This window comes from Haliotis asinina, chromosome 10 (assembly GCF_037392515.1).
Source record: "Haliotis asinina isolate JCU_RB_2024 chromosome 10, JCU_Hal_asi_v2, whole genome shotgun sequence".
NCBI classification, from domain to species: domain Eukaryota; kingdom Metazoa; phylum Mollusca; class Gastropoda; order Lepetellida; family Haliotidae; genus Haliotis; species Haliotis asinina.
Window position 1 is genome coordinate 48,401,099 of NC_090289.1, and position 13,725 is coordinate 48,414,823.

The 13,725-nt window shown below is 39.1% G+C and overlaps 1 protein-coding gene across 1 annotated transcript in view; it reads right to left on the reverse strand.

Moving 5' to 3' along the window:
• Window positions 1–3,814: 3,814 nt before the first annotated feature.
• LOC137299036 (EGF-like domain-containing protein 2) overlaps window positions 3,815–13,725 on the reverse strand; it is a 50,190-nt gene continuing 40,279 nt past the window's right edge. Inside the window, exons 9-15 of the mRNA XM_067831510.1 lie at window positions 13,087–13,310; window positions 7,892–8,040; window positions 7,629–7,768; window positions 7,344–7,434; window positions 6,768–6,939; window positions 5,816–5,936; window positions 3,815–4,134 (exon numbers count right to left, since the gene is read on the reverse strand). Of these exons, the coding sequence (XP_067687611.1) occupies window positions 3,920–4,134; window positions 5,816–5,936; window positions 6,768–6,939; window positions 7,344–7,434; window positions 7,629–7,768; window positions 7,892–8,040; window positions 13,087–13,310 (1,112 nt within the window). The 3' untranslated portion in view covers window positions 3,815–3,919. The remainder of the gene's footprint in view (window positions 4,135–5,815; window positions 5,937–6,767; window positions 6,940–7,343; window positions 7,435–7,628; window positions 7,769–7,891; window positions 8,041–13,086; window positions 13,311–13,725) is intronic.

The window sequence follows — 13,725 nt, forward strand, 5'->3', positions numbered from 1 at the left end:
ACTTATTTCTTGATGTGCCTGGTCGAACTGATGATATAGATGTAGGTGATGCTGTGCCTGTAAAACAACACCCTTATCAGATGAATCCAGTGAAACGTGAAATTCTACGGAAGGAGGTGAAATACATGCTGGACAATGACATTAGTGAACCCAGTGACAGTCTATGGAGTTCACCATGTGTTCTTGTGCCGAAGAGTGGAGGTGGTTGGCGCTGCTGTGCTGACATGAAAGCTGTCGATGCACTCTCACGAACTGACTCGTATCCTATTCCGAGAGTGGACGATTGCATTGATCCCATTGGTCAAGCTAAGTATATAAGTCAGTTTGACTTACTGCAGGCCTTCTGGCAGATTCCACTCACAGACTGTGTAAAGAAAATATCAGCATTCACTACAGCAGATGGACTGTACGATAATCAATACAAGGTGATGCCGTTTGGTCTGAAGAACGCTCCAGCGACGTTCCAGAGACTTGTCAACAATGTCACATCAGGCCTTGATCGTGTCGAGGCTTACATGGATGATGTCATCGATTACGACATGGAGTGGGATGACCAACTTAAAAGGACTCGTGGTTTCTTCGAAAGACTGTCTGAGGCAAAGTTAACTGTGAATCTCGCCAAGTGTGAATTCGGGAAGGCACAAGTTGAATTTTTTGGGCATGTTGTAGGGTACGGTACCACCAGTCCATGCTAAAGTTGAAGCAATTGTACATTTTCCAGTACCTCAATCTAAAAGAGAACTCATGAGATTCTTGGGTATGGATGGCTATTAAAGAAGGTTTTGTCCAAACTTCTCAGATGTTGTATCTCCACTTAACCAACCTTTTTGGGGAAAAGGTAAAATTTCAGTGGGACAGCAGTTGTCAGATTGCATTTGAAAAAGTCAAGTATTGCAGGCACCAAATTTTGAGTGTTACCAGTGTGTATTTTCTGTATATTTTGTTGTTAACTAAGTAAGAATTATTATTGGGTCACAATGTTTAGTGTTATGAATGATAATTATAATGGGTCACATTTCGCATAATAGATGATCTGCATTTTTGGGATTTTGGCAGTAGGCTTGTGCGGGAATTATCTGCCCTTGGCGTCCTGTTTGTTTACTTCCAGGAGACATTATTTCGAGGCCATTCTACAGTGTTGGCGATGGCAGTAAGTGCTCGTACTGTCGGGAAATGACTGCAAGTATATATAAAGGGTAGTTGCCGTGCAGTGAGGGACACAGAGACACACATTCGGACATTCACTGCACATTACATTGCCAACGCTTTATCCGTCAACGTATGATCTACTGCTGTCAGACCGCTCACTGTGTTCATTCTGCACGACTGTTTCTCTCTCACACTAAGACTTTGGTGAGTTTGCTATACTATATATTTTGTGACCCATTGCCTTAGACTTTGCCTCAATTGTATTATATTTGAAATCTGTATTGTGATATTGACTTCTGACTTTGTATACCTTGCTCTCGTTGCATAGTAATACAGAATTTGAATGTTTCAGACTTGTCTTTGTTCTGTTTTGCTGGTTCACAGGGGATTTCTTACATTTTTTGTCACGGTAACTTCTTCACCGTAACAAATGGGATAATTTTGGCAGTGATAGTGATAATAATCAGATTGTTTTTTCCAGTTCATTGTACGCGGATAAAATGAAAGTCTCCTTTAGTCGAGGGCTGAAAGTAATGCAACGTATCAGTGAATAAAAAACAACAACAATAAGTCAATACTAACCTGGAGCCACAAGACCCTTATATTTGCACAGTAACTTTTCCTCGCTATGGTCCATTAAAATTTTAAGCCACGATCAACAATGAATAATCCGCCACCAGCGTTCTATGTGTGGTCTAACAGCTCTCTCCCCACGACAGTATTGTTATATGGTTAAAACTGCATCATTTAGACAAGAAACGATTCATAAGCCTATTATCGAGACGGACTGTTATTTCGTCGTAGAATCAATGCTATTACTGCTTGGTAGGAAAACTAAGGTATGTGGAACAGGATAAATGCCAGTAACAGCTACTTCTTAAAGTAGTAAGTAAGCGGATATCGATCGACGAGGTGCGACATGAGTCCAGGTGATGATGGACGAATCGGGGGGGGTGGGGGGGATTGTATACGGTCATGTGACAAGGCACGAACACTTTAACAATAAAATACCGTCAGCACTAGAAATTGTGCAGGTTGCAGAGTATGCAGAACGTTCCCTATCGGTAAAGATGTTGCCCTATCATGTGCAGGACACGAAGAGAAAAGAAGGACGAGTAAACTCGTGTGAACATAGAACTTTGTGTTCAGTTATTCATTGAATGTCAGTCGTCTGACCTCTCACTCATAGATGTAGCAGCCCCGGACGGACCGAACGAGGGTCTAACTTGAGCTTACATCACCCCTGACAATGCGGAACGGCCATCTTAATGGGTAACGTGTAATAGGGCTTAACACCCGAACATAGGTTACGACAGTTTCGTCTATGCCCACGATCAGATTAAACACAGCCCACACTGTATCCCACTTTCCAAAGAATCAGTCATACCTATTGAGATCGCCATTGACCTAAAACGTCAATATCAACAACCCCTGCCATCACATTACTGTCACCAGCACAATGGATCTCTCAGATCCTCACCTTCATGAGACATGCCTTTGGAAAGCCCAAAGCAAAGTGAAGTTCCTAAAAGAAACTGCGTTACATACAATCTTTGCCCTAAATCCATATTTTATTTTATTAAACACTCACGAGTCGATTCCTTGGAATAAATGTGTCTATAGCGGGTTCATCATATGCACACACCCAGTTGTCATTATTCGATACATAACGAGAGCGTGGTATCAATGAAAAATGACAGTCGTTTGAAATCTAAACGTTTTTATTGGATTTTAGAACAAAAGTCGTAATTACATTGTACAATAGATCAGGGAACACAATTCAAAACCTCTCACAAAAGTGACCTAGGTCAAACCAAAATACACTATATTGTAAGTCGTATTTTTGTAATATATATATATATATATATGTTTATACGTGGGCATCAAAGGATTAGGGAATAACTGATTGTGCTGTGAAACGTTTAAGGCTGATAGCGACAGTAAATGGATTTTTATCGCAATTAAAATTTCTTCGATTCTTCTGATCGTAAAGCAAGTATTGAAAGAAAACAAATTTTGCTTCAGATATCAAGGTAGCAGTGCTCCCAACAGTTTCATAGCCTGGCCGCAACTTCTCGAAACACCTACTAAGATATAAACCACGAAACACAGCCACATTTGGATTCAAAACATAGCACCGATTCTTTTATCAAATAATCAAAGAGACCAATTGTTACTGTAGCAACCATCAAAAACAGGTACATGGGATGTTTTGACATTCATTTCCACGGCAAGGATGGGCGTGCATTCTGCACCAGTCTTGTCTGTCCGGTCTTATTCACAAGATGTAAAAAATACATATGTCTTGAATATATATGGGTAGGAAAATATATCTGTTCTCACTCATCGTATTCATATGGCGTATAAAAGTGAAAAACACCAAAGCGTCTCAGATCTTTAACTGTAGCAATGCAAACCGACGTATTGCATGGTGACCCGAGATGAGACTTGTCTGGTTACTCAAAAGTCAATTTCCAACAAATGACTACAATCACGCCGAGATGTTTTGACAAAACGCTTAAAAACATTCCATGCTCAACTCGGCATTTCATACATTGCTTCGCAAGGATATCTAGTAACACAGAAACTGACGGATGTGCAAAATAGATCAATCTTGTTGTGTTCTTTGATATAGCACAACTGAAGTAGTGGAAAGAAACTTGTATTTTTCTGCTGGTTAAAAAGCAAAACTGTGGGTGCATGTAAGTGATATACTTTCCAAAATTTATTCGTTTTCAATATCACGATTATTCCAACAAGTTAGACTGAATTAGTTGCGGTATGGATAGGACCTGCGACTCTTTTCGGACTTCAGATCGTCCAGCTTGTCTTCTTGCTTGCCTCTTTTCTTCATCAGCAGGTAGCCCATGTACATGATGACGATGATGAGCAGCAGCGTGACGACGCAGACCACGATGATGGCGGGGAAAATCACAGACATATCCATTTGACAGTCCTTTGTAGTTGGAGTAACTTCAGTTTCAGCTGGAAGAGAATCATAACCTTTAGTTGCAGCTATTCGTCTTATGTATGTGTTTCACCTGTTTGAAGGAGCGTTGAAAGTATTATTATACGTTATATAGATCAGGTTGTATCAGGAACAACGTGTCGACATTTAATTGCTGACTAGAATTTAGCTTGCTCAGGACCATTCAAGTATATATTATTGCATTCTTCATATCATTCTATCCTCCTGGCTAAAGTATTATACTATTCAAAAAATGAAACGCATAGTCCAGTTTTTATGACAAAATGTTGTTTATTCAATCATAAATAACATAGTCAGAATTGATCTTTCAAAAATTAATTTTTACACTGGCTTAGGTGAGTTCAATGTCTGCAAAATGAGATCAAGAACATGAGTTTAGGGCATTATACGTCAGCCTTAAATGGAATGTCAGTATCTTTTATGGCCACCACGTGCACGAATGACAGCTCTCTCACGCCGAGTCATGGATTGGATGAGTCTTTGGATAAATGCCTGGGGGATTCTCTGCTACTCCTCCTGCAGACATGCAGCCAGTGCTTGCAGTGTTTGGTGATGATGCTGACGGAGACGTCGATCCAATTCGTCCCGTATGTGTTTTATAGGGATGAGACCCGGGGAACGAGGCAGCCAGAACATCCCTTGTAACACGTGCTGTGTGCGGGTGGGTGTTATCCTGCTGAGGTGCGGCTACAGGATGGCGTATCTGTAGTGTACTGTCGTCAAATTCCCCTGAACATGGACCAGATGCGTACGATCAGTGTAGGATATCTCTGCACACGTCATGACAATAGCCATGTGAAATCTGTCCACTTGTCGTACGCAGATTGGAGCAAAACGTTCGTTGACACGCTTGTATACCCTGTTCGTCCCGTCCCGTCACGTCTCTGCAGCAGGAACCTGGACTCTTCGGTGCCAGTTGCGTAAGGCCCATCTAATGACGTTCACCAACGGAGTCGATTGGCGCGGTGAACGCCGCGTAAGACGTTGCCGACATAGGGTCTTCTGGCTCGGAGTCCATGTTCCCTCAACCTGTTCCGCACAGTTTGTCCCGATATCCTCCACACTCCTGGTATCCTGGTTGCTGTGCCCTCACCTGTAGTTGTACGATCGCGTAAATGAGGAACCCGTATGTAGCGATCCTGAGCTGGCGTAGTGACTCGTGGTCTACCTGATCGTCGACGGTCATTGGTTGTACGCGGGTGACAAGCCTGGAAATGGGTGTCTGACTAACGTTCAGACGTCTAGCAACAGAGGATTGTGTCTTCCCAGCCTGCAACCTTCTGATGACAATGTTTCTGGTGGGAGCATCAAGACGTGGCATGTTGAAAATCCGTCCAAAGTCTTCTTAACGAATGCGAATTTCCAAACGCTCATTGTCGTTTTATAGCCGTTTAATTCATGATTTTCATGCTTAACATGCACATGCAAAATACGCACATGTGGCGATGCTTTCCTCATTTTTTCGACAACAGTGCATCCAACATTTTAAACATAAGTCCTGTTTATGGATTTCAAATGAGCAGCACTGTGTGTACCAGTTACAAATATTGATGGATATGTTGTCTATATTACCATACAAATGGTAAAACTTCCATTTGGAAATAAAACAACACGCCTATGCGGCTTTTTGTAAATTGTATATTCAGCACTTTAAGGGTTAAAGCTTTGGGAACGTACTGTTTGTCTGCGACGCTGAAGTGGAGTCATCCTGGAAGTAGACCGTGGCATTCGCTGATGCCTCAACTCCACCTGTATTCGTTTGACGCTTCTTCCTGCCTAGGGGTGATCCGCATTGTATCTTCAAAGAAATAGCCGAGACACATACATACACATGTATACCTTAAAAGAAACGTTATACGAAATACCAGTGTAATATAACAGAATACCTAGGGTATATACTGGTCATTGTTTGTTTTATGATAATGTGCATTCATTGTTCATCCAGGTCATACGCCATGAATAATAAATCATAGATGTTGCAAACTGATACAACAGCAATTCGAGTCCGTCAGGTCATATGTATAACCTCACAGTTTGTTTCATCCGTGCTGATCCATCAGATGCTTGAATTAGGACATGGTCAGTTGCTAATGATAAAAAAGGTAGACTTTTACCAAAAATTCTTAGGCTTCCTAGTAATACTATATTGTTGTTTTGTGACACCTTGATCTCAGAAGCACAATCGCGAGAAACTCTACGTTGGTTTTAAGACGCGGTTATGTCAACCCTGCTATCAATAGGATAATCGTCTTTGAACTACAGTATTTCGCCACAATTTGTCTGGTCAATGTATGATGTTGTTGCATAGCAATATGCAGTCCTGACTCTCCCCAGAAACCAATTCCGTTTTATGAGGTTAAAATAGTACTGTAGAAAATATAATAACTGTCGACTGAAAGTCACTAATGAAACCAGGAGATCGATAAAAGGGTAATCATCTTGCGTTAACTAGAGTACCTGTTGTTCACAGAAGGTCTCAAAAGCAGTGGGTATCTAGAGTCCGATACAAAATAGCAGAACTCCGTCATCCCATGAGGACAATGAAGTGAAACAGACTAATGCCTACTGTGTAGAAATTGAGATATACGCGTAAGAAAATACATGTTGGAAGTACATAACCTCCACGTACCAGTTGACAGCTAGCTTGATCCCCCGCTAGGCATAGCCTGTACTTCATATCATGGATCACAGCTGCAGGTCCAGGGCGGAAGTAACCTGGCTTGTACCTCATGCAAATCCTCGTGTCGCTGACTCTGCGGGGTAAGGAGTGCACGATGGACTTGCCGGCCTCGTCGCTGCATCTGTAATAAGAACAATAACCATTCCAAACTTGGCCTCACCAAAAATTACATTAAAGATTCTGCTACACGATGATTTGCGGAATGCAATAGGACACACACTCCAAAACTCCCGAAAGAGAATAACTGAAGAACATTTCCTCTAACTTTTGGACTTCATGATTTATGTGCACTACCTCCTAAAAAACCCTGGATCCGCCCAAACCATACATATACGAATGTTATACGAATGCACTGACATTTGTATTAAACAGAGTACAATGTATTATGTGCAATATTGTCGTCAACATTCAGATAGTACATCGCGAATAACGCTTCTGTTTTGAATACAGAAACCTCATCGAGTTTGATAGACAGTATGTGAAGAATTTGGGGACATTATGGAGACTCCATTTGAGGAATCTTACCCGTCGTTTCCATACACTACTGCTTCTTGTCGTGATGAACCCCTCCGACCATTATGGACGATTATTCGGATCATGCCAAGATATGCGAAGCCTGAAATGATTTATGGAGGGTCAATGGGACACAGGAGAAAACATCAGCCTTTCAAGTGATTTTCAGTTTCATACCGTTGCCAACTCCATTTCAAACATATCGCGAGGTCTTAGCATCAGAATGTTGATACCACGGTAACCCTTCGTCTTTCGCTGTTATTACTCAACCCGACTGAACATTATATTAAAACCTACCCTGATCAGTTATGTCTAAACACAGTTGGTAGATTTCGTTCAGAGGAAGGGGAGTATCTATAGGGCGGCCGTTACCGAGCGCGGATGACAGTTTCACACCCAAAAAGTTCACTTCTTCTTGCTGCTTGTTGAGATATTGCCTGGAATAACAAAACAATTCTCCTAAACAATCAATTTTTCATCAAACATACAATCCACACATAAACTTCATATACATTATCATCAATTGTATAAGGTGTTCCATATTTGTTTTCTCGACTCACGTTGCTGTGTCAGCTAAGATTTCCTCCGTGGAGATGGTTTGCCCTGCTTGGTTGACACAGCATTTAGCGTACACAACTTCATCTGAGGCCGTCATCATGTTAGGGTTGTACTGGATGCGGTATGGAATTGTGTAACACACATTCCCATCCTGTTTGACAAATTGACAAATTAATGATTCATGGCCAAACCTAAAGGAAAATTTCCACATAACATGATCAGTATCCCTTGACTTTGCTACTTCCTATGCATTTAATGCGTGTCGTGACATTACATATATGTATGCAAAATGTCTTACACAGATATACATGCTTGGTAAATCTTATGTATTACGCAGTGTATGTTCTAAATAGTCCTTAGGTTCATCAGCGATGTACATCTGAATGATTGATATCACATATACTTACGTACATGAATACCCAGAAAAGTATTATATTCAAAACAGAAAATATTATATATGCAACTTGTTTTGTAGAGTAATCATTCAAGAAATGAACCTTTCCCCTCTCTTATTATGTTTAACCTTTAGCCTACTGAATTAATTTGAGCATAAGGCGCTGATAAGAGGGTGGGTGATTTCAAACAGTCGGTGTGTCATTAAATAAGGAACAACTGAAAAAATATTCAGCTCATTAATACTACATAGAAAAATAAACATTATTATCCAGAAATATCCAGATAACTTTAAACGTACAGATATTAATTACAAGACAAACATAAATAAAGTTAATTTTCCTGAATTTACCTGAATTACTCGATTGACAGCCGGATGCGTATCAATTGTACAATTGTCGCAAACCGATTTCAATATTCTTACTACTGATATTTCATTAGTATCTGAATATAATTTCGTATATTTGTATCGGCAAATATGCGTGCGACGACAAATCAAAAATTAATTCTGAAAAAAATAATCGAAAACGTTCGTCGTAAACAAATCATATTTTCGATGTCATGACAGGTCTTACTGAAATGTCACTATTACGTTTATTTAAACGTGCCATGTCATGAAAATAGCAGAATAAAATATATGATTTATAAACATTCATGAGTGCAAATTTCAAGTGTTATGGTTCATTAATTTTTGCACAAACCCGCAAAAAGCCGGTGTTAGATCGTGTTACACATACGAAAAACAAACATGGCGCGCATCCTCCAACTCCTACATAAAATATAGCATTTTTGGTCAGAAGAAAGATTACAGAACTCTTCTGTGTAAGACCTGGCGAAAGAGGGAGAATTTCTAATTCTACAAGTGTTCCATGTATTATTTTCCGTTTAGTATGACGAGAGATCGACGAAAATTAAGATCGTGAAATCTAACTTGTTTTCTAGTAAGTGCAAAGGTCACCGGATGTGATGTCACAGACAGGGATTGCCTGATGAAATTCATTCACTATTGAATATTAACAGACAAGTTGGAGATATTTCGTCTGACAAACCCAAATTTAGCACAAATAACTGTTTAAAATGATTAATCAGAGCTCATAGAAATTTCTTGGTGTATTTTTGACTATATAATTCGCACATAGCCGAACCAGTTTGACCTTGTATGCTCCCGTGACCCGGAAACAGTAGTCGATCAACACTGCAGATGCAAGTTTTTCAGTATCTTTTATTTGAATTTTTTTCTTCATATTAGGCACATTACTTTATTGTCCACTGAATATAAAGATAGAAAGATGTAATTGTGACGCATGTTGACCCCAGCTTATTCTTTTTTTTCACATGGTCCGACGCAAAAACGTTTACAAACATTCTCAACAACAGGTGCGCGGACATGGGCGTGGCATTTGTGTTTCAAAATAACATTCATGCTTTTCATTTTGTGACGATGTAGTGTAGTAGCAGTTGCAGTATACATGTTTCATAAACTAAAATATATTTTCAGTTATAGTTTCACATGAAATCTGGGATGATTTAATATATATTGCTTTCATATTACATGATTGGAAAACATATATGTCTCACTTCAGAGCAAGCTGAATTTCATTCATAATTTTATGCAATGAATTAACGTTCTTGTTGAATAATTATGATAGATTTGTCAATGCTTTATGTTTCATAAGTGGTTACAACTTTAAATCTTTTCATATATTTTCATATGTTAATTGATATTAATAATACGACAATTAATTTTCTCTCCCAAATAGACATGGGCAAAGACACTTTGCCAATGCACTAGCAACGTGTAAATAACCAAATTTTAATGTCTTTCAGTAATGTGGAAAACTGACAATTTTGCACAATTCTTTAATACAACTACATGTATGCCATAAAATATGTGGATAGATGTTACATATTATTTTGTGTATTTTATTTCTTTATGATATCGTGCCAAAATGTACATGAAATACAAATGGGTGATGAGCTATTTTTGTTATCAACAGTACCACTTTGTTTGCTGAATTCATTTGTAATATTGTTATAAGTTATATTGTCTCTGGTGAAAGTAAACAGGCTTCATATTCTGTAAATATAAATTATTCCACCTTATTGTCTTTTCCTGGGTTTAGGAGTAATGTCACAATATGAAATGAGTCTATTGAACTTTCAAGGATTGTTTCTGTTTGTTGAAGTGTCTGATGATGATATACTTCAATCATTTAGTGTTCAATAGCCTAAACCATCATGAAACAAGAAACATCAAGAACAGTCTTCTTTGAAAAACAAAATGCCACGGACTGAGCAGTCTTTCGTTTAAGATCTGGAAGCATTTGATATATATGTCTGCGCCATATACATATGGCAATGAAAAAAATCCAAATTGAAATAGCTCCAAACTGGACAACAAAAAACTCTCACTGCAGAACTCAGTATTAGGAAAAAGAAGTGTACTTGTCCCTGGTGCCACAACATGATTACCTTGATGCCACAGACTAACACAGGTTGCACCTCCTGCTCAACAATTAATTATCTGTCACTTGTAGTTATGATATTCCATATTCAAAACATCACTACAACAAAAGTATTCTAGGTCTGGTATGATAATTTCATATTACTTAATGAAATTTCATCACAGGAACAAAATGAGTCTGTCTTTCAATCGCTATTAGTGTAATCATTGCTCCAAGAGTTTAAAGCATCAGTCTGTTTCCCAGATGAAGTCTGTTTTAACAGTAAAATATGAACATAGGCAGTGTGCAAGTAGGTAAAAAGTATGGCCATAAACATGAGGTACATTTTGCAGTTCAGGTTGCACTAGTGCAATATCTAAAAGCTGTATGGAGCCACGGACTGAGCCACATGACATGATTTTTTTATAAACATATGCACACACGTCAAATAATTTGATCTGAAACATCACCTATGTTATTACTAGGTAGAATTAACTCCGAAAACTCTGCTGTTTGGAGTAACAAAATGATTTCAATTTTTCTTGAAATACTACAACACACGCAACAAATGACAACTGCTATTGAACACAAATAACAGTAAATAATTGAGGATGACTGAAGGGTAATTTTGGTGTATAGTATGGATCTTACGGGAATTTGAATCAATTTAGAAAATGTATCAATGGTCGTTTTCCAACTCGTTTATATTTTACCTCCACGAGTGCCATGCCGTGTACCCGCTTCCGGTTTCATCAAGGGTGGGTACAAATACTAATATTGTGATATTGTTTCATGATCTGCATTATATAGGTACTGAGTCGTTTTCTTTCAATGTATATGAGTTCAGATTCTGCTTATGAACGCGTATTTTCAAACATCCTTCGTGTCTTGTCACTTAGAAAAAGCGCAAGGTTGGCCACGCCCTTTCGGGTCACCTATGGCTGTCAACATTGTGAATGTTGGAAGGTTTACCAAACAAAATCAAATTAAACTCGCTAAATATGGTAATTTCTGTGCAGAGACAATAACATTTACCTATTCACACCATGTAATTAATTCCAGATAAAATAGTTGGATATATCAAAAGGATGGCACATTTTCTTCGGCATCACGATGCATGTGGACTTGTGTGTATACCGCCGTTGCCATTATCGTTCCTGTTCGTCCAATCGATGATGTAACATTGAGATTGGTTTTGTTTGTAATTAGTTAAGCCGAAAGGTACCAATATTTAGAAAATGGGAAACTTGTGAGCTTTCTTTTCGTCAAAGAACAAAACTATTGATTAAACTATCAAAACATATTTCATTATGAAGAACATATTAGACTGGCTACCGCTCGACGTGGTGTGCTTGAAAATCAACAATGGCCGTTATTTTCGACTGCGTGCCGAGAAATTTGGCGATCACATTTTTATTTCGCAGGCATTTGGTTTTAAGGTACATATACATATTGAAGATTGTATATTTATAAAGCTAAGAATTAGTGCATTCCATACATAATTCATATGACACGTAAATCCGACTTGTTGAATAATTATTGCAAGTTTTATTTGGAGATGCCATTATCCTGCACTCCTGTCGAATGGGTTCGACGGCAGCATTGAGAGGACTAATTGTCTTTGGAGGTATCTATGACCCTGTGCATGTAATTCACATTCATGAGGGATACCGCAGCTCTGTACGCCTTATCTCGTGGTGCAGGATTAGAACACTTGGACTTTCGTGGCGTCACCCTTTCATTCAATTACAACCTCAAAAACATGATCAAACGTAAACATTCCCCGAGGGCAATGGGAGAGGTAGTATAAATAATGAGATTTTAAGCAAACATTTTTATTCCAAACATATACACATGATAAGTATATGCTGAATATTGTCAAATTCCTTGTCAGGATCTGACCAATAAGGTGAGTTTCTGGGCTTTTGAGTTTCCAGAATTAAACTGTGAAGTGTCCTCACATGATCGCTGGCTGGAACCCAAATATGTCCTTTTTTATGACCTGTTTTTCTAAACATAAATAATACATTTCTCTGCAATGCCACCCCTTTGGGAATGTTTTATGTGTCAAGTGAACCCCGTAGAGTTATGTCCCTTGAAGCGCTCTTTACGAGTATCCTACACACAATTTATAATCGAAACAAGTTGGGCAAACACCGACAAAACCACGTGTGATAAGTTTCGATCTACGGAGCAGCTGTTATCGATTTCAGTCATGTCGTAAAGATTAAGAAATCTTTTATTCCATCCATAAGAAGCTGGGGTAAGTGCATAAGCCCCAAAATCTATAATACAGGAAATCAATTCTCGCACGTGTAACATTATGTCATTAATGAACAATTACAACTGCACCAACTCACCTGTGGTGTGGGTGTGTATGTTCCACACGAACCACTGAAGCCGACAGTGAGACACTGGCCTTGTATATCCGATGGGATCCTGTCTCGATTGTCAGTTATATTCACAACTAGATCGGCGGTGCATCTGTTGGAGGTGTAGCCAGAGACGGTGATGAGAGGCTTGTATATGTTGATGGGGTTCAAACAAATCGTCATCTTGTTGTTGTTACAGGAAGTGATGGTTGCTGGGAATTGGCAACATGGTCATCAATATACATAGTAACATAAATTAAGCAACAGCCTATGAACAAATGCTTGAGCTTGAAAATATGCCCATGTTAGTTTCAGTGCTTGACTGGCAGAGCGGCTCGAGGTTGCCACAATACGATCGCATCAATCCTTTTCAAAATGCCCCCAGAGTACAAATTTGGACGGTTATGTTTTCAAGTTTGTGAGCCCATATTCCAGATATATGACTGCATAATCGAATCTAGACCAGGCAATCCAGTGACTAACACCATGACAGAGATAAAATGACATGTGCCAAATACATCAGCGAGCTTGACCACCCGATCCCGACCCTCTTACATCATGCATGGGTCATCATCACCTCGCTAAAATTTGAAGCCTATTACGATGACACTTTCTTTGAAAAGGTGG